We start from the raw sequence: 22,536 nt of genomic DNA, 5'->3' as shown, positions 1-22,536 counted from the left end.
GCGAATAAAAAGGGGTATCCATGGTTTAAGGTGTAAAAAGCCCTTGCGATGCAGCACCTCTAATTGTTTCCTTCAGTCTCCCTACGTCTACGTACAGCATTAAACCGGAGCGGATTTAATATTGGCAAAGTCCATTTCCCGCCGAATTATGACATCATCCTTAAATCCCATTCGATAGTAATTAAATAATCAAATCCGACTGATTCATCGCAGAGCCTTTAGCTGATAATCCAAATCATTCACGACGCGGCTTTCACGCGAATGACTCCACCAAAGCTTTTAAATCAATGACGGAATGAAATCAAATTTCACTTAAATAAATACTGTACACATATTTGTCATTTATTGGTAAGATCTCCTCGGAAGCATTTTTCTTTTTCAAAAATAATTGAGACGCTAGGTACAAAAGGCATCGTGATACATTTATAATGTACATATAAAATCTGTTGAATATGCATTATATTCTAGAGAAGAAGAAGAAGGTGAGACAATAACCATTACCTACGATATCATCGGCGCCGCCAGGGACAAAAACCGTGGGGGAATTATAAAATAAAAAAAAACCTTATCCCCAAACTAATTACAAAACTTGGCAAAGATTATATTTGCATCACATACTTTCATTAATCATAAATATTTGCTGCATGTCGCTGTGACAGATTGCTACAATTAACATAACAACTGTTGCATATTCTATGACCAATTGCAGAAGGTCCGCAGGCGTACTATAAAATCTAAAAACAAGGCTAAAAAATGATTATAAATGACTTACAAACAGTAATCTTACTAACAAACAGTGTGTTACAAAGTAGGAGAAAGATTCTGGGCTGTAAAATGTAGAATAAATCGCAGTTTTTGTATTTACAGACTCTCGTTAAAGGTGTATTCAAGGATCTTTTGTCGCCGCGTCTTCCGGGTGGATCATCTTAACGATTGCTTCTCTATCCCGTCAATCAATATGCCGTAACGGCGTCGTGCGTGCTCGTGCCTAGCTTCGCATGCGCACTTCGAGTGTTTGTAGCATGTAGCCGCTAAGCTTCGGATTCAGCCATTCATCGTTATAGCTCTGCCGATCTCACCGCATACTTTGAAAATGATAGCCGCAAAAAGACGTCTGTCTATGAAGTGAGGCCGGCTGCAGAGACTGATGAAGACGAAGATGAGCTTGCACGTTCCCGACACGTTCCGTTTCCCCCGGACAAACAGCAGAGCTAGTAGGGCGGTCTTCGGCATGCGCATTTAAAAAAAAAAAGTGACAAACGGACGTTTAACTTCTACTTTTTGAGAAGATCCTTGAATACACCTTTAAAGGGGTATAAGCAGTCATGGTTGTATTTAGTTTTAGATTTGAATGTCTATATGTGTGTTAGAATAAACGTGCATAAATTATCTCATATTTACTCTTAAAGTACTGCAAAGCATTTATGTAAAGCATGTATTCAGCGGGATGACCTTGTTTTGAATCATGTGAGTTGGAGTTATTTGTGAAGAGAGCAACGCTTCGTGGAATACTGTGCCTTACCACAAGATGGCCGCTAAAACACTTTGCGGGATGAGCTCTTGAACTTTTACTGCTGAAACCCTCAACACGTCTGTATTATTATCTCCAAAATGACTCATATCCGTGATGGTTGCTGCTGTGTCTCCCCCTTCCCTTTAGAACAGCAAACGCTATGTAACTAGTGAATACCCAATAAAAAGAGGAGTCCCGGTAAGTCTCGGAGCAGATAGGAGATTGTAACGGAGTACATCTCGGTCCGTTTCTCCTCGTGAGTAAAATAAATTTAAATCTCTTGCCTTCCTTCCTTCCTTCCTTGTCTATTGTTTGTTAAAGGTTCTAGGTTGACCGAACCTGACAATGTGCCCAGTGATTGACGAGCAACCAGTTCAGGGAGCATTCTGTCTCTCACCCAAAGTCAGCTGGGATAGGCTCTACACTAAACACTTCTGTGAATTTGGTCTGAACACCTCAAAAACTTACTGGGGCTCTCCAAGGGGTTTGACGACAGGCCATGGCATATCAGGTAGTGGCATTTGTGGCTCAGCAGAGGGCGCCTGCTGCTGTAGCTGCTGCTGCTGCTGCTGCTGCTGCTGCTGCTGCTGCTGGTTGATCCAGTTAAAGTCCGTGCCGTTCTTCTTCAGCGCAGCCAAGTGTTTGATGTCCAGCGTGGTGAAGGTGGTGAACTGGACCTGGTTCCTCTTACTGGTGGGTGAGTGGAGGGGCTCGTTGCGGTGAGGCTTGGCCAGCAAGGTGGCCGAACGGTTCGCCATGGGGTCGATGACTTTTCTGTGAAGCTGCTGCTGGGAGCCGGTTCTGCTGCGCCCCAGGGTGGCAGTTCTTTCGGGAATGCTGGCGATGGCAGGGCCCACGGCAGGCAGAGGGTTCTGGCCCTTGGCGTCGGAGGAACGACGAGTCAGCGTTGACACTTTGGCAGGGGCGCTCGAAGCTGCAGGTTGCGGATTGTTGCTCCCGAGCCATACCCAGTCATGTTTATGATCCTTCGGGTCCCCGCTAGGTGTCGGAGCCGCTTGTATAGGGGTCTTGTGATTACGAAAACAGAGTCTATATGAAGCACAGTTAAGTAAAAATCCTAAAATAGCTATACACAACACCGCCACTAAGGAATATATGCCAATTTCCAAGTCAGACATGGAGCGGAATGTACGTATTAGGTCACTCTCAATAACTTTTGGGGGTTTGGTTTTGGGAGGCTCTTGCTTTGGTGAAACATCCTCTTTAGGGACGTCTTTGTTTGGGGGTGAATTTGGATTTTCGAGCATGTTGCCAAAGCCTCTCTTCTGTCCTTCTTTATCCAAAACACCAGCTGTAATATCGGCAGGTCTGGCAGTGCTTGGGGAGATCTGTAGACTAGCAGTGGAAGTGGGAGTGACCATAAACTGAGGACTTTGTGTAGCCTTGCTGGTTGCCGAAGTCCAAGCAACACGTGACTGCACGGTTCTGGTTAACAGTGTGGTCATGGTGCTGGTTTCTGGTACTGTCCCAAAGATTGTTTTATCCACATCTGTGACTAAACGCTGCGATGTAACTGTTGTTTTGAGATCTCCTGCCATTTCTGAAGCTCCCCCATTATAATCACTATTTTTCTCATTACCAAGCCCGTCCTTTTCTCCAAAAGCTCGTCCGCCACCCTGGAAGTTCATCCGTAGGAGCCCTGTGCCGACCACCAGCTTGCTTTTCCTCTTCGACTTCTGGCATTCTTCGCAGATCCTCAGCTCCACTCTGACCAGCGCCCCTTGGCCCTGGGCTTCGCTTTGCGCCACCACAAACGTGGACTGCGGCGTGCGGCGAACAGTTCCCACAGCCTGGTTTGGGGTGGAGACTGTTAAGGAGTAGATACTGCGGTCGAAGATCGCCAGGGGAACGACAGCACCGTCGCTGAATTGGACCCAGCAACTGACGGCGGCTTCCTGGAAATAAGAAAGCAAGGTCAGAATACTCAGTCAAGACATGTGCATGCTCCAGGCCTTGTGACACACATGTTTTTGTCATACCAGAACTACAACTACTTCCTGCTTCTGTATCTAAGAATCATGGGAAATGTAGTCCTAGTATCCCAATGCTGCGGTTGTCAGATCCAACCTAAGATAAGTTTTTCTGGCGGCATATTTCCAGTGTAATAAGGTGGGACCAGTGTGACGTAAACGGTACAGCCAGCTTCCAATAGCGGCCGGGTTCGAGTAAAAAAGGTTCGATAATGGTGAGTGCATTGAATTTTTTAGCGCTGTTAGAATTAAATTATTCATATTAAATTAATAAATGTAATTAAATTAATTTAAGTAATTAATTAATTCATTTTATTATTATTATTATTATTTGCATTATTATTGAATAGTTCCTGATGACAATTTATAATTTTCAAAGAAATTGTAGCGTTTATTTTTGCTAATCTGATCACCCTACTGTATGTTTGACCCAAGTGATTTATAGTTCTACGTAAGATGTGTTTTTTTTTTAATGTAGAAGGAAACTTGGTTTATTGGAAATTTGCTTGCATAAGCCAAGCAAAGGTCTGAGCAGAGATTTGAACCCATAGCCTTTGACTGTGAGACAGGCATTGCCTCCGTATACTAAATAGCCAATCCTAAAGTCTCTCGGGAGTGCTATAGCCCCATAAAGATATGTAATTGTGCCAATGACAATACACCTGCTTCACAAAATCTACAGTAACAAGAGAGGAATCAGTCACTCTGATCGCATCAACACACAATGGCCTCTTTCCTGTAGCTCATATGAGCCACTAGGGAGACCCAGAAATAACCTATATTTTGGATTTGAATACATTACGAGTCGCCGTGAGCACGTCGTTAACAGCTCCCCATCGTAGACACGGTTGGCTGGTCGTCTGCGCCTGTGCGTTTGTAACAGTTTATTATCGACGCGGGCAGAGGGGAGAGGATAGCTCGGACCTGCCACAGAGCCGTCGCTCCTGCGGCTATAGACTGCCTAATTGCTGCCCACGACCGCATCACGAGCCCGTTTTGGCAACGGGCAAGCAGCCACGGCTCGATGTGCGAGTGAGCTTTTAAACAGAACAGCTGTGCGCGCCGTTGTCGTCCGCCGCCGCCATGCTGAGCATGCTCGCCGCGGATGAACGTCGTGACTGCCAACTTGCCGCGTTCACATTCCGACAGATGAAAGAAGAACATAAGTGATTTGACATCCCCCAAAGGACATCGTCACCACAGGCTACACGGCGGTGTTTTACGCTCAATTCTTGATTTTAGAGGACCTTAATAACAGTGTTGGAAAATGTGAATAATGCATGACAGGTTTACAGTAAAAGTGTTTGGAATGATACGTTCATAATTCTTCTGCCGTCTGTGCAGGAGCCCCGGCTGGAGACGACTTAAATGATTATAGCTATTACTGAAAATAGGGTCGTTTCTTTTCATTTTTGCATTTGACTTACGGACCTTGAAATGTTGGCAAAAGCTTTGCTATGACCTTCAGAGACCATAAAACTGCAGTGCCTTGGTCAAAAACTTCTGGTCTCAATGTGACTCCACAAGTTGATTGGTCCCACGCTGTCAATAGCTAGCACTTATTTATTTTATTTTTTTATTTTTATTTTTTTTTACAAGCAACACACTGAGGCGGAGGAGTATCATCTGGACTAGATTTTCTATCGTGATGGTGCAGTTGGAGCTTGTCCTTGTGACATTGGGCAAGAGGCTGGGTATACTCTGGAGTGGTCGCCCGCCAATATAGACAAACAACCGTTCACTCTCACATTCGCCCCTAAGGACAACTTAGTCTTCCATGCTACTCTCTTCTGGACCTCGTGAAATTCTCAATTTACTGATTGAATAATCCCAGTCATTAGTGTGACGGCCCAAGGCCATCATGCGGTTCAATCGATGACTAATTGAACCGTGTATTCAGTAGGGATGTAACTATAACGGTGATATCGTGCCACAATATCCTCCGTCGTTATGTCACAATATTAAAAGCAAAACATCCATTAAAAAGGTGAGGTTGTATTCATTTCTTGCAGTTCTAGCACCCCCTGGTGGTTACTTCATTAGTGCAGTTTAATTTTAAACAGGAACGTAGGTAACGTTTTTCAATATCTACTATTACTTTTGCCTTAGCCTTACTTAGCCAAGACAACAATTTGAGCTTTTTTCTTTTCTTTTTTTAAAATTTTATTTAATTGTATTTTTTTTTTTCCCAATATTGTGAGTTTTTACACATTGTCGGCTTTTTAATATCGCCAACCTTCCCACAATATGGCGATAATTATCGTATTGTGAGGTTCATATCGTGATATTTATCGTACCGTGATATTCGGATATCGTTACATCCCGAGTATTCAGTGGTAGGACATTTCTTTCGGTTCCAGGACCATGACAAAGTGCAACATGTCACGCATTAATTATTCAAATCAATTATTTGGACTTGCTTGCAAAGATGACATTGAATTTGATAGATTGAATAAAATAGGAATCCATCCACCCTTTAACTTTCTCTACAGTCCTCTTCAGGGTCACAGGCAAGCTAGGTGTACACCCTGGATTATTCACCTGTCAATCACAAAATGGACACATAGAAAGAGTCAACCACTCACACTTATGAGCGAGAACATGTTTTTGGGACTGCTGCTCAGAAAAGCCCGTGGACAGCCCACCCAAGCACGCAGAGAACATGCAAACTCCACACTGAAAGGTGCGAGCTGGGAATTCAAACTGAGATCAATTTTATGCTCCAAGCGTCAGAATTTTCCAGTTCCTTGCCTGTTTGAGCTGCGTGATTGTCTCGCGGGTAGTTGCCATGGCAACAATGGCGCTGTTGCTCCCTGGGCCGGGCTGCAGGGACAGCGAGAGTCCAGACACCAACTGTACCCCTAACTCCATCACGCTGACTTTATCATCCACCACTGAGACGGCCGTCTCGGCTAGGACTGACGAAGTGAGTGGGGAGAGCACCTGCGGAGAGTCGCATCTCATTAAATTTGTCTGAAGACATGACTGCAATGTATGTTATGGATTGGTTACATAAAGGCATGTGTCTTACTTGAACGGCAGTAGTGCCCACAGCTCGCCCCTGCAGCACCTCGCCATCCTGGATCCTGGCCACATCTGGGTCTACCACTTTTAGAGAGTAACGCACTAGATTGGTCACGTCCACCTATTGATCAAATCAGAGGAAAGATCCGAGATATTTAGAAAGCGTGTTTGGATCCTTTTTAAATGATATCACAGTTTCGCAGCAGGTTTAAGAAAGAAACAATGTGCAATCCAACCATTTACTGCTACGGATGAATATCTTCAAGTACATTTTTCAACAGGTAGGTGTGACACCCAGCTTGTCGTGAAATTCAAGTTTGTAAACCACCCTATTAATGACTAATTATTTGAATTGCTTTGTTAAGGTGCATTTGATGAGCGAAGTCAGAAAGTTGTATTAAGCGCCGACCAGTATTTTTATTTCATTTATTTTATTTTTAAAATGAGGCTCAAGACTGTCTTGAGCCTTCTTTTAAAATATATATATATATATTTATTTTATTTTATTTATTTTTCAAAAAGGAGGCTCAAGACTGTCTTAAGCCTCCTTTTAAACATATGTTTTTATTTTATTTTGTTTATTTTTAAAATGAGGCTCAAGACTGTGTTGAGCTTCCTTTTAAAATATATGTATATATATTTATTTTATTTATTTTCAAAAAGGAGGCTCAAGACTGTCTTCAGCCTCCTTTTAAAATATATATTTATTTTATTTTTAAAAGGAGGCTCAAGACTGTCTTCAGCCTCCTTTTAAACATATGTTTTTATTTTATTTTATTTATTTTTCAAATGAGGCTCAAGACTGTCTTGAGCCTCCTTTTCAAATATATGTATATATATTTATTTATTTATTTTTTTCAAAAAGGTGGCTCAAGACCGTCTTCAGCCTCCTTTTAAAAAATATATATTTTTTTTATTTATTTTTTTTTTTTAAAGGAGGCTAAAGACTGTCTTCAGCCTCCTTTTAAAAATGGTGGTTATATAATAGGTCATAAAAGATCCGCCAAAATGCTCCAGAATGGCTTGCAAATATTGGGAACTCAACAAATGCATGTGCCGTATCATTTTCAAAGATCCATTAATTATCATGATGCATCACTGCAATAGAGGAATAAACGACCACGATCTTATGTGGCAACTTCTCTACTAACAGGCCGACATCTTTACCTGCCAATCAGGACCCAGGAAATAATCAACAGGCTTCGCCCCAGTTAGCAAGTCTGGCAGCGCATCCGAGTCGGCCTCGAAGGGTGTAAGCACCCTGAGCGTGGAGTGCTGATACTGTAGCATGCAACCCCTGCCCTTCCGCATCTCCTCCTCCTCTTCGCTATTCCAGGCGGGTCTGAAACACACAAACAGTCGCACGCTAGCATCGGACAACATGCAAACTCCACACAAGAGGGCCTGAACCGAGATTCATACCCTAGAAATCACAAACAGTTTATACTTCACCATGCTGCGTAATAGCTCAAACTGAACCAAACACAGTTCAAAGTGGAAGGAAAAACATGAACTTCAGTCACACCTGCATCTGGCATGCAGAGATGGACCAAAAGCCAAAAACAGGTCTGGGCCATTTTTTTGGTCACTTCCCATATGCAAACTTTTCCATTTCTGACCTGGTTGTGCCTGCTGCAAACTATCGAGCGATTCAGGAAGTGAAAACTAACCAAAATATTCAATTCTTTACACTGTAGAAAGCAAACGGGTCATCAGACACCCGTCGTCATTCGTATTGAGTGAAAAATAATGACTATACTGTACAGCATTGGGCAAAAAAAAAAAAAAATCCACTAACCTCTATCTCCGGGGCATATGTACTTCCTACATCCTGACCACTAATGCACCGCACGCACATTTTTGTGACTACTTACGACAAGTAGACAGGAGATAAAACCATTATTAACTAAAAGGTCAGATCAATTTTACACATAGCTGATTTGTGCTAATTGTTTTTTTTAAATCGAATGAATACAAAGATTTAACTCTTCCTGCATTTAGTATTTTATCAAATATGTCATAATGGGAGTTACATATAGACAATAGAACAAGGTTAAGCACAGTAGCAAAAGTTCCCAAGCAAGAGAACACCCTGGAAGCAGACCGTTTGATCTGCATGACTCGCCATGACCATGAAAACGAAGCGAATCTTGATGAAGGAAATGGATGAAAGTCCCAATCTACAGAAATGATCTTACTTTCGGTTGCTGGTGGTAATGGGGACTCTCCAGCCCTTGATTTGGTTGAGCTCAGGGTCGGCCACGTCGATGCGCAGCGGCAGGCGGGGCATCCACACGCTCATCTCCAACTGCGCGCTCAGGAAACCGTAAGTGAAGGTGATCGTCACCCGGGTTTTGCCTCTTGACTCCTTGCCGGTGACGAACACGAAGTCGCAGCGCTCGGACACCTGCAGGAAAACAAACAGGAGGAAGCTAAAATCATGTTTTGAAGATATTTTGGACGGTTCCACTTTGGGAACAGTTTGGGGGAAGACCTTTCGTTGTTCCGGTTTACTGGATCACAGGTCCCTTTCATGCAACTGTTCTTCAGGATGAATGAGCAAATTTTTATTGAAGAGTAGTGAAGACCAACTTGCAATGGGAATCACAGAGTACCTTTCAATGATACAATGTTATGATAATATTTTACGAAGGATAACAATAGAATCACTGTCCAGTAATCCAGGGGCTGTTAGGTATAAAATGATTTTATTTATTTTATTTGTTTATTTTTATTAATTTTTATTAATTTTTATTATTTTTTATTAATTTTTATTAATTTTTATTAATTTTTATTAATTTTTATTAATTTTTATTAATATTTTCTATTATTTTTTATTAATTTTTATTAATTTTTATAAATGTTTATTATTTTTTATAAATTTGTATTAATTTTTATTTATTTATTTTTATTATTAAAAAAATCAGGCTGTTTTCCATGTGTGCAGTTCCAGCACCCTCTGGTGGTTAGTTTATGAGTGCAGTTTAATTTTAATTAGGCATGTTTTGGCTAAAACGTTTAAAATCATGCTAATCGCCAGATGAAGGGTAATGTAAATCCACAATTTGTCTCGATTCATAATGTGTGCGCGCATTAGCAAGTAAGTGCCGCATTAAGTGTTATTAGTGATTAATAGGTCATAGGGCAGGGTTATAAAAAAAATGTAATAATCAATATTGAATCGATTTCCTTTACAAGCCTGATATCGACTCATAAAACCATGAATCGTTTATTTTAATATCGCTTTTTCCCATAGTTTTAATTTGGAATTTAATGTGTGTGGAGTTTTTACCATGTCCTTGATATTTAGGAAGACTTGATGTGCCATAATTAATTAATATCGGATTGAAGTGAAGTGAATTGAATTTAATCGGGAAAAAAATTGAATTCAACTAAACTCTTGTGAATCAAAATCGAATCGATTGAGGAAATTAGAACTGACACCCAAGCCCTACCCGGCCATTTATGAACATAGAAGTAAATTTTCCGAGCAAATCTTTTTCAATGACCTTCTCCTTCCATTCATCCGGGGTCAAAAAGGTACGGACCTGTTCTCAAGTCGTAAAATCCAAGTGTCTGGTTTACCAAGTTATAGACACTGTAAAGATACAATGGTTTTTATTTGTTTGAACCGAAGGCACGCGCGTACTCCGTCTATCTCCATGTTGCTCTCTATAACGTAAGAAGTCACCGCGGAGTCTTGATTAAACTGTGACTGAATGTAAATCAGCTCTGTCTTACGACCGCACCTTTAGTGCCGTACTCTAGGTGGGAGCATTGCCGTGGCGGCCATTAAGCGCAATGAGGTGAGACACAGCAGTTGGTGTGTTTTATTTAAGATTGGAGGCCTATCTCCGCCGCCGCCGCCGCCGCCTCACTTATCTTAACAAACCAGTGGCTCCACAGAGGTAATTGGGAGAGCACTAGACTGGAGAATAGGGTGTAGCGCCAGAAGAGAGGGAAGATAAAAGAGGCAGGTGGAATAAAAATGCGAGGAAACGGCAGAGGGAGGAATGACTTTCGAGGTAAGTCAACTTGAATCCCGGTGGAAATGCTGTGGAAGGCTGCCCAGGAAACCTTTTCCCCAAACGTGTCAAATTACTAACGCCAAGGAAAGCTCTGGTGCTCGTCGGTATTTTCTGATTTCCAATTTATTGGCTTCTCCGAGAGGAAATAAAACACGTGACATGGCGCGCAGGCCCACAGACGGGGAGCGGCAACACGCTTTTTGCAAGTCTTGTACGATTCACCTTAAGCAATTGCCTGCCAGCGCTTTGCAAATTCTTCCCGGAATATTCGCTTTCCGCCTTACGTCAGCCTCGGGTTTCCATCGGAATAAAGTCAAGTCGAGAAAGTAAAACAATTTCAACTGCGACAATTTTGTATTGTAGTAGCTTGAATTCAGTTACAGTATGGACGGTATTGTTGCCTTTAGTAAGCCTCACTCATTTCATTGTATTTCACTGAGATCAAAAGGGCGCTAAAAAAATTTTTTTTTAAATATGATTATCATAAAAATAATAAAAATATGAAATATGATTTTCAAAAAATAAGTAAATATTTTTATGAGAGACATAAAAAAAAACTATATATTCCAATATATAATTTTTCTTAAAATTGCATGAAATCTAATTTCTAGTGCCGCAAGAGGGTGGCTGATACTGGTATTGATCACCATTGCGAGTACCGATACCTTAAAATATAATAAAATAAAATGAAATAAAGCCCCCTGCTTTTGTGCCCCCATTGTTGTATAGCCTATTACAGTAAATTTGATAGTCGGGATGGGTGAGTACTGGCACCAGGTATCGTATCGGGCCGGTACCTGTACCTGGCGTTATTTCAAGGTATCAATACCCACGACGGCGCCCTCTTGTGTCCGTTTTAGGATCACGAACTAGAAATTAGAATAGAAAATTTACATTAATTTCATGCAATTTTAAGGAAAAATTCTATATTGGGATATGGAGAAATTTGACGTATCCAAAGGACCAGCGATATCAGCCCTTGGTATCTGTATCGGTAACTACTCGAGTACTCGTACTCATATTGGTCTGAAAAAAAAGTGGTATTGAATGAACATCTCTATTCGATAGCTCGACTCTTTTGTTTGCCAAATAACGCTGACTGGATTATTATGAGCAGTATAGCCTTTAGAAAAAACAAAATAATAATCATTATGAACACGCTGACTTTCAGCAAAACGACAGCAAAAGAAGACCGTAAAGGTCCTCCTTTTTTCTGTCTCTCTCACTTTTTTTTTTCCTCTGCTTCTGCTGTCCTAGTAACATGGAGCCATTATATAAAGGTCAACCCACTGCGCTTATGGACCGAGGCCCGGGATGAGCACTCCATAATGCCTCGTGTGTAGGAGGTCCCTTTCGTGCATCGCCCATTAAGAGTGGAACGAGTTCTCGGTGAGTGTCATTTTTGTACTTGAAGTGAAGTCGGTTGAACATCTCAATATATCAAGTCCTAAAAATTTCTAGGACTCGTATTTTGTTTGTGAAAACGTTGCTTACCTTGAGCGCCTCTTTGTCAGTGGACCTGCAACTCGTTAGGCTGCTTACGTCGGTGACGGAGCCGTTGGCCTCCACAGCCAAAGTTTTCACTGGCACTTTCACCACTTTGCCTGTCAACACGGCAGTATTCAACATATCCGTGCTCTGAATGAGAAAAAAATAAATAAATAAATAAACAGGATGGAGAGCAGGTTAGGCATGTGGATTAGTATAATCATTTGATGAAAAAAGGCAGATTAATTACTGTACTGTGAATAATGCGAGCGCCTGAATGCACTGCATGAGATCAATAAAGCTACTTAACACAAGGTCAATCGCTTTTTTGCAAAAAACCTTCACTAACTTCCCGGCAACAGTTTCGTGGTAGCACAGAGGCCGCGGCAAGAGATAAAAGGTGAGGGCCGAGCGGTAATGAAGAGCTATGACTATCATCTCAAATGTTTCCCTCAATACACGGGGAGGGTGCATTGCGCAACCTTGGAAGGATGAGCAAACATCCTGCGTTGACATCTTTTAAATCAGAGCAAAGTAAAAAAAAAAAAAATCTGCATTCAGAATTGTGAAGAAGTAGCAGCGTATTGTCGTGCTCCTTAGATATGATTTGAATGAACGGGCCGCCGATGGGCAATATAAGATTTCACGGGTTTTGCGGCGACTCAAAATGAATCGCGGCTGCGCGATGTGGCAAATCATAGCCAATCAAAAATGCACGGAAGCGTTCACGGAAGCGGAGCTTATGCCACTAAGCTCTGGAAAACGCAAGGTAACTCAGATATTTTCAAAACAGGCTAAAAAGCAATAGAAATATTGTGTTTTGCAAGCGATACTTAACCATATTTGTAATTCCATATGTTACCCGTGGCATGAAATAGTCAAGCTTGTGGTAAAAATACACGCGAGTGTACGTACCACACCGGTTATATTTACTACTATAAACGCTCCAGAGTATAAAGTTGCACGAGGCCAAAAATACATAATTAGGTAGAAAACATAGATAAGTCGCATTTTTTTTTTGCGGGTAATTTATCTTACATACAACTTGACCAAAAAAAAGACATCTTGAAAGGCAAGTTATAACATTAATAAAATAAGAATATGCAGAATATGATTTTCTTTTGTGGGGCATTTGTGTTCAGTCGTTCTCAGTTTTCTTTGTAGGCTAACGTTTACCGTTTCAAGATTGAATTGTTAAGGAGTAGGAGATATCGGTGCGTAAGATTAGAGTGCCCTCTTGTGGGTGTCTGTGAAATTATATACCCCCGGTATATTTTTAAGTCGCAGGAACAGCCAACATATGAAAAAAAGTATGACTTACAGTTCTGGAAAATACGGTAAATTAATGTGAGTAAGCCCCGCCTTTCAATCCCGATGATATTGTCTTTTATTCCCGCGTCCTCTTTCTTTCACAACCTATGTCAAAGTCATGCGGTGCAACATATCGAATGAGGAGCCTCAGGAATGCGATACGGGCTCTCATAGTTCGCGTCGCAAAGAGTTAACCGTCATTTTTTTGCGATAGTCTGGTCCGAGTGGTGTTGGGAAAAAAGAAGCACGTGCACCTGATTACGAACCAGGTGTAAAATGTGGTGTTATCTGCAGATGCACTTTTTCAATGCCAATAATAAAACTTAAACCTGATTACATTTTTAATCTCCTGAACCTTGTGCCGCCTGAAGTGTATCAATGCTTATCAGCAGCTGCACCCTCTAAGTTGCCATCAAGAAAAGTCTGATCTGGCTTTATTTTCAAACTTTATAACCAAGTCCCTCAACTTGGATTTGCGGCTGCTTTCCAGTTAATAAGATCTCTGCCGTTTTAATTTATTTAAGACGCTACGTCTAAGACGCTAAGGCTGATCAGCATTTTTTATTTATCTATTTATCCCCCCCCCCCCCCCCCCCTTCTGTAGGCTGAAGTATCAGGCAGCGCTCGGCAGATGTTGCCCGCCTGCTTCACAATCTGAGCTCGGTCGGCTTGACAGCTGCTGACCGCAATTTCAAAAAAGACATGCTCTATTAGAGCCGGCGACGCTAACCCAAACATAAGCCAGAGTGGATCAGGGCGAGGACAAAAATCAGTAAAGCAACGTCAACTCTGCAGGCCACGTCACGTTTACAGACTACAATCTGTTGTCAACTCATTTGCATATGTTGTATTACATTTTCCACCATGTGCGCTTGGATCCCCGTTTCTTTAACTTTATCCCCTCGTTGTGTGTCAGGAAGACGAGCTCAGCAAAGAAACAAAAAAAAAACTTCCCACTCACCATCCTTATTTTCTTGCTGTCTTTGTTTGCATGGTAGCGATCCAAGTACCAAGACTGAGCCTGAGGTTCTGGTCCCTCCACTGCTTTAAATCCTCCGACTTTCCGACATGTGCACCCACTCACAGTAATTTCTTCTGAAAGGCACCCCCTTGACCATCTGTCTACTTTTTGAAAGCCTCTTCAGCTACCCTTTCATTTCCGCCGCAGCGCTACCTCTTTCCACCCACCTGAGCAATCCCTTCGTCTCCCCAGAGATAAAAAAAAAAAAAATCACTTCAACGCTCAAAGGCCTCAAGACCAAAACTAAAAAAACATATAGAGTTCTTTATTATTTGTTGTCCCATAGAAAAATGCTGCTCTGGAGTTTGTTGTATTTTTATTTTCATTTAGTATACTATTTTTCCGCGCAGCTATTTGCAAAATAGTCTGCAGATTCTACAGAGTGTCCAACAGGCTTTGAACGGACCACAGCAGCAAAACTGAGATGCAGAGTGGAACACTCTAATGTCCAAAGGTTTTGGAAGACACTGTAGGGCCCATTTAGATGCAGCCCAAAAGTTTGTTTTTGAAAATAATATGTGTAAGTGGTTAAGAAAATGGATGGATGGATGTTTTATGCATCCCCACTAGTCTACAGTATTTTGGTTAATGTTGCGTTAGTAGAATATGTGTTAAGTCCACCAGTTTTTTTACCAATATCAGAAGGCGGCCATTTTGCCACTTGCTGTCGACTGACGATGACATCAAAGTTGCTCAGGCAACGACCAACCACAGCTTACCTTGTTTTCTGAAGCTGAGCTGTGATTGGTCGTTGCTTAAGCCCTGAGCAACTTTGATGTCATCTTCAGTCGACAGCAAGTGGCAAAATGGCCGCCCCTTGAGATGGATAAAAACGGCTGGATTTTGCTTCATAACTCATATTCCGCAAATGTAATATTAACCATAATATCATATTTAGACTCGTGAGGTCACATATAACATTATTGTCAAGAAATATTTAAGGTTGACTTCTTCTTTAAACTTTCAGTAGACATAACATATAAAATATATATTTAGTACACTATTATTAAACATGCAATATTATTATATAATCCATGTTTTTCCATTCAAGTGAATTGACATCGCTTCCGAGGAAGAGAATAATGTCTCTGTTATTAGCCGCACGCTGAGAGAATTTATCTTTTGCTTTAAGTGCTTGATTTTGTAAGTGGCTCTCCACTGAGCGGCCAATAAACAATTGCATCGTTTTTTATCTATAAGTGCAAAACACCCCGTGTCTGATATTTTTTCAAAAACAAATTCTATCACACTCTGATTTCAGTTTAAATTGGAAAAACTAAAGAAAAGCAATCATCCAAGTGATCATTCAAGCCTTCTTAGCGAGAGGCTAATAAAAGACGCATTACATGCGCCGATAAAGCGCTAAGCTAATAAACATCACATGAGAGGTTATGGACGGCCCCCTCCCAGATTTGCTCATCTCTCCACGCCCTCTTACCTAAGCAGCTACATACATAGACCAATATCAAACCCCATATTCATTAGTAAGGTACTTGAGAAAATAGTATCAGTACCCCAAAAAAAAAGCTTCCTAAAAGAAAATGATATCCTGGAGGAATTTTAATCCAGTTCCAGAAAGAGCTCCTGTTAAAGTCATCGCCAAGGAACATGACAACTTTCATGGAGTTCCACAGGGCAGCTGTCTTGGTCCTGTATTATTCTCAATATACTGTACACGCACCAAAACGACACTGCAGCGATGAATTCCATGAATTTCACGCAAAAGAAGAAAAAGAAGAAATTCTATTCGCTGACACCAAAATCAAAAGAACAAAGCCATCCAGCAATATATGGGAAAGTTAGCCTCATTGATTAAATCCGAGGTGTTATTCATAAATAAGGCGATAAAGACATCGTCCTTCCACCTCACAGAACTAAAGTGGAACCACTTATAAATCAAAAAGATTCCGACAAATTAATAAATGCCTCCAAGCAAACTTGACTACTGCAGTGTACTTTTTATTAGCCTCCCCGAAAGTACCACTGAGCTAGCTAGCGCCCGAGCAGGTAAACGAGCAACATGGGAGCTAGCTAGGAGCATTTTATTATCGTTTCAATTTGTTTATTAAATCTGCAGTCCTTGTATAAAATGTGCGATCATTTTTTTTTAAAGTTTATTATTATCAGCAACATCATTATCATCATTATTATTATTATGTCAGAATTGTGCAATAATGGCTTTGGCCTTTTCCTGTCCATGTTTTTTTGTGATTTCAGTCGGTGTCCAAGCTACGGCCCGGTGGCCATTTGTGGCCCGCTATACATTTTTAAGCGCCTCGCTGGTTATACTAAAAACTTCTACTAATAAATGTGTTTTATATACTGTACAGTTTTTTCTAAATATAAAAATGTGAAATTTTAAGTTCATCTTCAAAATAGTCATGTTATGACGGATTGCTGCTATTTTGGATGTAGTGTAGAGACTGATGGGTAACAGGGTCTCGACTAACCCAAAATCTTTACACACAAAAATTATATATATATATATATATATATATATATATACATATGTATGATTTGCCTTATCGAAAGCTGTTCAATTAGCAGTTTTTTAAAAACAGATTTTGGTGTTCTTGATCAATTCAAGTAAAAAAAAAAAAAATCAAAGGGGCTTTTGCATCCTTCACTTTTCTGTTTGTGGCCCTTGGAAGAAAAAGTTTGGACACCCCTGTGTTAATTGCTATGAAAATTCCCATCATTCACTATTCGCCTTGCCCACCCCTGGATCTTTTATATTACTCATATTAAGTGGCAGCGATTGGCATACCTTGATGTAAATACAAAGCATTTCACGTAGCATATTTTAGCATTTAGAAATGCCGCCCTGTGCATTCCGGAAAGTACCGCCATCTCCATAGGAGCATATACTGGTAGTTAAACTCACGTTATGGACTCAGCTCGCTTGTAAAACTGGCTTCCAGGTACTGAAACTTTGTAGTATTGTATATTGAAACAGTAGTACAACGTAGCAAAGCTGTCTAACTGTATAACACCATCCGTTTTGCATTCAACCGCAATAGCCTCACAGGCTCCATATAACAAAAACAAGGGCGCGTGTGCCAGGCCTTTTTACGGCAATCCCACCTGAGACTTAAATGTACCGTGTAATGTGCCAGTGACTCACACAATGGCGTGTATTATCTTCTTACCATGACCAGAGGGGCCAGTCCCTCATAGTCTCGCTGGGTTGTGTAGATCCGCATCTGGCCGACATCCCTGACGTTCCCCGGCTGATCCAATCTCCAGAAGATGGTGTGAGTCTCAACCAGCTCTGAGACATCTTTTGGAACAAAGTCCAATTGGAGAACTTCAAGAAGACCTCTGTTGGAGAGACTCGTGTTCAAATTGATGCTATAGTGGGTGCATCTCAGTATTTCGGTGGTTTAGGACAAAAAAGTGAAACTCTTCTAATGGACATAGGTCAAGATTTTGTGATGTTAAAACATGAGATCAAGGTCAATCATTTCAACATTTTTTTCCACGTTGCTCATCATCAAAACCACCTATTACTGGATCCTTAGATATTATAGAAGGAATTATAAACAGTTCAAAAATAGCAGTCAGTGTTAACGCAAAACATTTAGGCTTTATGTCAAAAACAAAATAAGAAAGGAAAAAAAGACAGGTACAGCCTACTAGAATTAATCAGAACCATTTTGGTGGCAGCTGCTCCAATTTAACCTGAGCTTCATTGTGCTTGGCTTATTCTGCCATTATAAAAGAGTATGCACGCCTGTGCAACCACAATAATTCACTTGTTTCTTTTTCCGTTCCCGCTCAAAAACACGGTCAATTTAGTTGTACAGGTTGGAAGTTTTAAAAACAGCGAGGTCAAAAAATAACTCAAATTGGCTCAACAAGTGACCAAGCCATATTTTTGGATCAACTGAATAATCACTATATATATATATATTCATTTCAGTTTGTTACTAATCTGTAGTGTTTGTTGCTAAGAAAAGTTTTTGGAGCTTTTTGGAGTTTTTCCAAAAATGATCATAAATTGGGGCACGATAACCTTATGACCTTAGAAGAATGAGGGCATTGACACTGCTATCTTTGGATTCGGTAGAATAAATAATAACAACAACAAAAAACAAAATATTAGTTAGCTCCAAGCACAGCATCACACACACACACCTGAGACCTTTCTTCAGTCTTGTTTTCCTCGACATTTAAAATGCAAGTAAAAAGGTTCAAAAGAGATTTGAACGACTCTATTTACTGGGCTCAGAGACAAGAAAATATTGCAACTAAAAGAACTGCGAATGACAAAAACAAACTTATGAGCAAGCAAGAGTGCCATAAAAAATAAAAAATCCTACATTGGGGAGGGAGGTGAGCGCGAGGAGAGATGATTTAGTCAGCTGGTCTGGCCTCGGAAAAAGTAAGCATCTGGATGGAAATGTTTGAAACTGAAACGTAAGGTGACAAAAACTCTCTGCGTGGTCACAAATTGGGATTTTAGTTGCAACAAAGGACAACAAAAAAACAGTATTTAATGTTGCCACCAGCTCGTCACAAACTTATTTTGGGCCTCGGCAGCGGAATCCAAATCATCTACGCTCATTAGAATTCAAACACAAAGTGTGTGAGCGCTAAAAGTTTTCTGTCCAACTCCTCACTGAATTTCCCTCGCCTCTCCACAGTGAGCCACACTCCCTTCTTGTCAGCACATTATTTTCTTTTTGTCCAACGCCTGATCATTTTGCTTTTAGGAAGGCACGTGGATAGTGGTTAGCAAGCTTGTCCCACAGTTATGAAGTACAAGGGTTTGAATCTGAGCTCTGACCTTTCTTACCACATTACGTGAGTAGTCAGAGGTCAAGGCAAGCTCGATGCTACTTGCGCCGCACCAGCTAGCTAGCAACAAACTTCGGTCGGCTAGCGAGTGCGACACGAGTCGGTGATGATCGTCTTCATGGCTGTGAATACGATTCTGACAAGTATCACTAGTCACGAAGGGATGGCAAGGAAAGACGGAGAAGTAATGCTAATTGCTAAGCTAACCTAACAGTGGAAATAAGTGCCCGGATGATCGCGTAAACTTTTACAGAAGACTGGCTGAAACTGCGCCAAAGGGGAGAATTCCAACTTTGAACAGCAAAATACACAAGAAATGTTCTCAAAATCAGATTACAGTAGATCTTATCGTTTATTTAAATCAATTTAGCTTTGCTAATTATACGATAACAATCCATTCTGAAATACTACTGAGATTTATATTTGTTTGATATTGCACAACTGACAGTTTGTAGACAAGAAAATATAGTTTGCTGCTATACGTAATATAATTAAAACAGTTGACTCTATTAACTCATTCACTGCCATTGACGGCTATAGATGTCAAAAATTCATTTGAACTATTTCTATTAGTTTAACTTTTTTTTCCCACTTTTGTTAACAACAGTATGAAAACCTAGAAGAAAATTATTGTACATTTAGAACAGATATTTGTGATTAATCGTGAGTTAACTAACTAACTATTGTAAAGTCATGCAATTAATTACAATTACAAATTTTGATATTCGCCTGACGCCGCTAATTTTTATTAATCTTTTCTTAAAAAAGAAAAAAATATATTTAAAAAAATTTTTTAGGTTTTCATACTCTTAAAATGTTGAACTAATAGAAAAAGTTCAAATTAATTTTTGACGTTTATAGCCATCAATGGCGGTGAATGAGTTGAAAACAATTGTTCTTTCGCTATATTGTCCTATTTTTATTGTTTAATAAAACACTTGCCTCAGGTGTCTGGGATTAGTTTTTGATTTTTAATATATTTTTTTTTTTGAGTGTGTCATTTTAGAAACTGATGTTTGAGTTCCAAGGCAGATGAGGGTTTGATGGCCTTCACTGATTACAAACTGCGAACGGGATGCGCCCCAGCTGCTGATACGTTGTATGGCTAGTAGCTATTTGAAGGGGTATTGAAAAAAAAAGAGAAATGAATAAAGAGGCTGTGTTTTTTACGAAACATTTTTGAGAAAGCAGGGAGTGAACTGTCTTGCTATGATCCCATATCCTAAGTCTGGCATTTTTAAAGCATTGTATCAACGAATGTGCATTTTTTGATCAGGTGAGCTCTCAGAAAGACTGTGTGTCATCGGATCCACATTGCAGACAGCGTCTGAATGGATGTGGCAGAGATCAAAGGTCAAAAGCCGCAGAGCAACAGTCTTCTCGTCCTGTGCCTAAGAAAAACATGATGTTCAAATTCCTCAATGCCCAGTGACTGTGTATACGCCTCATTCTAGTGACTTCTCCCCTATGGCTGTTTTGCATCCAGAGGAAATCTAAATGCCTGCTCTGAACATTGCTGCCACAACAGCCGCCATGCTGGCCAGGACTGAACATTGACAACAGCTGCCGTCCTGCCTTTTGCTGGGGGTCTGGACTGAGAAAGTTGGTGGTCGGAATGAGATGTGATCCATTCAGTAAAATGCTACATAGTGATATGCAGGGCATTTTTAATGTGTTGAGTGGGGAACTGTGATCTATAGCAAGATATTTCAGAAAATTGAAAACGACATATGTAAATTTGAAATGAGGGATTGAGAAAATTTATTTCAATCTATAGCCTACTAAATTTGCATATATTTTTGGGAGAATCAGTTTTTGAATTGGTATAATGGGAATTTTATTAATATGTTATGATATGATATATTTTTATTTTCCCCGTGAGGAACTTTTTTGGACTTCGTCCAGCTGCAGCTATAGTATAAAATAAATAATAGAATAGAATGAGTAGTAACGAGTAAAAGACTAACTAAGAGTTTGATGGCTAAGTTTGATTTTTTTTTTTTTTTAACAGCACTGTGATTTATAAATCCCAGAAATATTTTGTGTGCTGTGTTTTTTATGAGCCACATTTGAACAGAGACATCGCTTGGATGGTTTGTCTATGTGGACCAGAAGCTTCTGGTAATTAAAACCTTTGCAAAGGAACTTCTTCAACAGAATCTCACCATTCAGTTAATTGAACACGCAAAGAGTACAATACTTAATATTGTCTTCTCTAACACTACCGTGCAAAAAAAAAAAAAAAAAATCACTGAAATGCAGTTTTATCATATTCTGTTTTTGCGCAGGGTAGATTAAAAGAAGGTAAACAGAAATTGAAATGGTTTCAGTATAGGGTCCTGCATAACAAAAAATGTGAAACATCAAAGAGGGGCAGAAGTCTTTTACATGAAAGCAGATGAAAAACACCACACACAAAAAGCAAAGTAAATATTGTACAAATACTCATGCAGACTATAAATAATTTAACGATATAATCACAAACCATACCCTATCAAACAAATAACTGAAGTAAAAACATTTTCTTTCTATATTCCAAAACTTGAGAAACACGAGTACGCTCTTGTCCTCATTAGGGTCCCTGTTGACAGGAGACTTGTCCGCAATTAATCTAACATACGCAAATTCCACACTCAGCCAAGATTCGAACCCCCAACCTCAGAACTGTCTGTGGGAACAGATGTACCAACTATTTTGGTCCCCATGCTTGCCCTTGTGCAAGATGTTAAAATATGAGTTCTATTCCTAACCAGCTTTTAACATCATTGCCAACGCGTTCTACAAAGATAACCCAAAACTGTAAATCCGCTGATGTTGATGGATGAGGTTAAACAAGTCAACATCTGTGACAGTTTTAGAACCACTCAAAGTGAAATATGTGTGACATGAAAGCTGTTGGTGGCATTCCACATTCATCACTAAAACCACATCATATGTTAAAAAGCTTTTTAACGTATTCGCTGCCAGCGACGACTATAGACGTCAAGCATCCATTTTAACTGGGCTGGCAGCGAATGAGCTTTTTGTAAGGTGAGATGTATTTTCCGAAATAATTGAAACGGAGTCAGGTCGATTTAGCTGCTTTGCTGAAACTGGCCGGACTGTCTGGTTTTGCCCCATTTTCCTGGAAATCCTTCTATTTGGGGGCGGGGATGTTAAACCGTCCGACATATCACTTCAGACTCAAGTGTGTGTGTGGGGGGGGGGGGGGGTGATGTGATGGGATGGGATGGGAGGGAGTGTTGTCCTGATGAGCCCAACACATGGGACACAACTTGGAAATATCTCTCCTTTCTAATCCTCCCCTTCTGAACGTGCAAGCGCTTAAGCCTGGATAACGGAGCCGTGATTATGGATGAT

At 40.4% G+C, this 22,536-nt stretch overlaps 1 protein-coding gene across 1 annotated transcript in view; it reads right to left on the bottom strand.

Moving 5' to 3' along the window:
• Positions 1-321: 321 nt before the first annotated feature.
• Positions 322-22,536, bottom strand: part of LOC147161781 (transmembrane protein 132D-like) — a 32,281-nt gene continuing 10,066 nt past the window's right edge. The window contains exons 4-10 of the mRNA XM_086097297.1: positions 17,526-17,697; positions 12,051-12,194; positions 8,727-8,935; positions 7,696-7,870; positions 6,536-6,649; positions 6,256-6,447; positions 322-3,429 (exon numbers count right to left, since the gene is read on the bottom strand). Of these exons, the coding sequence (XP_085953423.1) occupies positions 1,978-3,429; positions 6,256-6,447; positions 6,536-6,649; positions 7,696-7,870; positions 8,727-8,935; positions 12,051-12,194; positions 17,526-17,697 (2,458 nt within the window). The 3' untranslated portion in view covers positions 322-1,977. The remainder of the gene's footprint in view (positions 3,430-6,255; positions 6,448-6,535; positions 6,650-7,695; positions 7,871-8,726; positions 8,936-12,050; positions 12,195-17,525; positions 17,698-22,536) is intronic.

The sequence above is a fragment of the Leptonotus elevatus genome, chromosome 15 (assembly GCF_054856555.1).
Source record: "Leptonotus elevatus isolate MCC_2025b chromosome 15, RoL_Lele_1.0, whole genome shotgun sequence".
In the NCBI taxonomy this organism is placed as follows: domain Eukaryota; kingdom Metazoa; phylum Chordata; class Actinopteri; order Syngnathiformes; family Syngnathidae; genus Leptonotus; species Leptonotus elevatus.
Note: the sequence above shows the minus strand (reverse complement) of the source record. Positions and strands in the feature narration are given on the sequence as shown.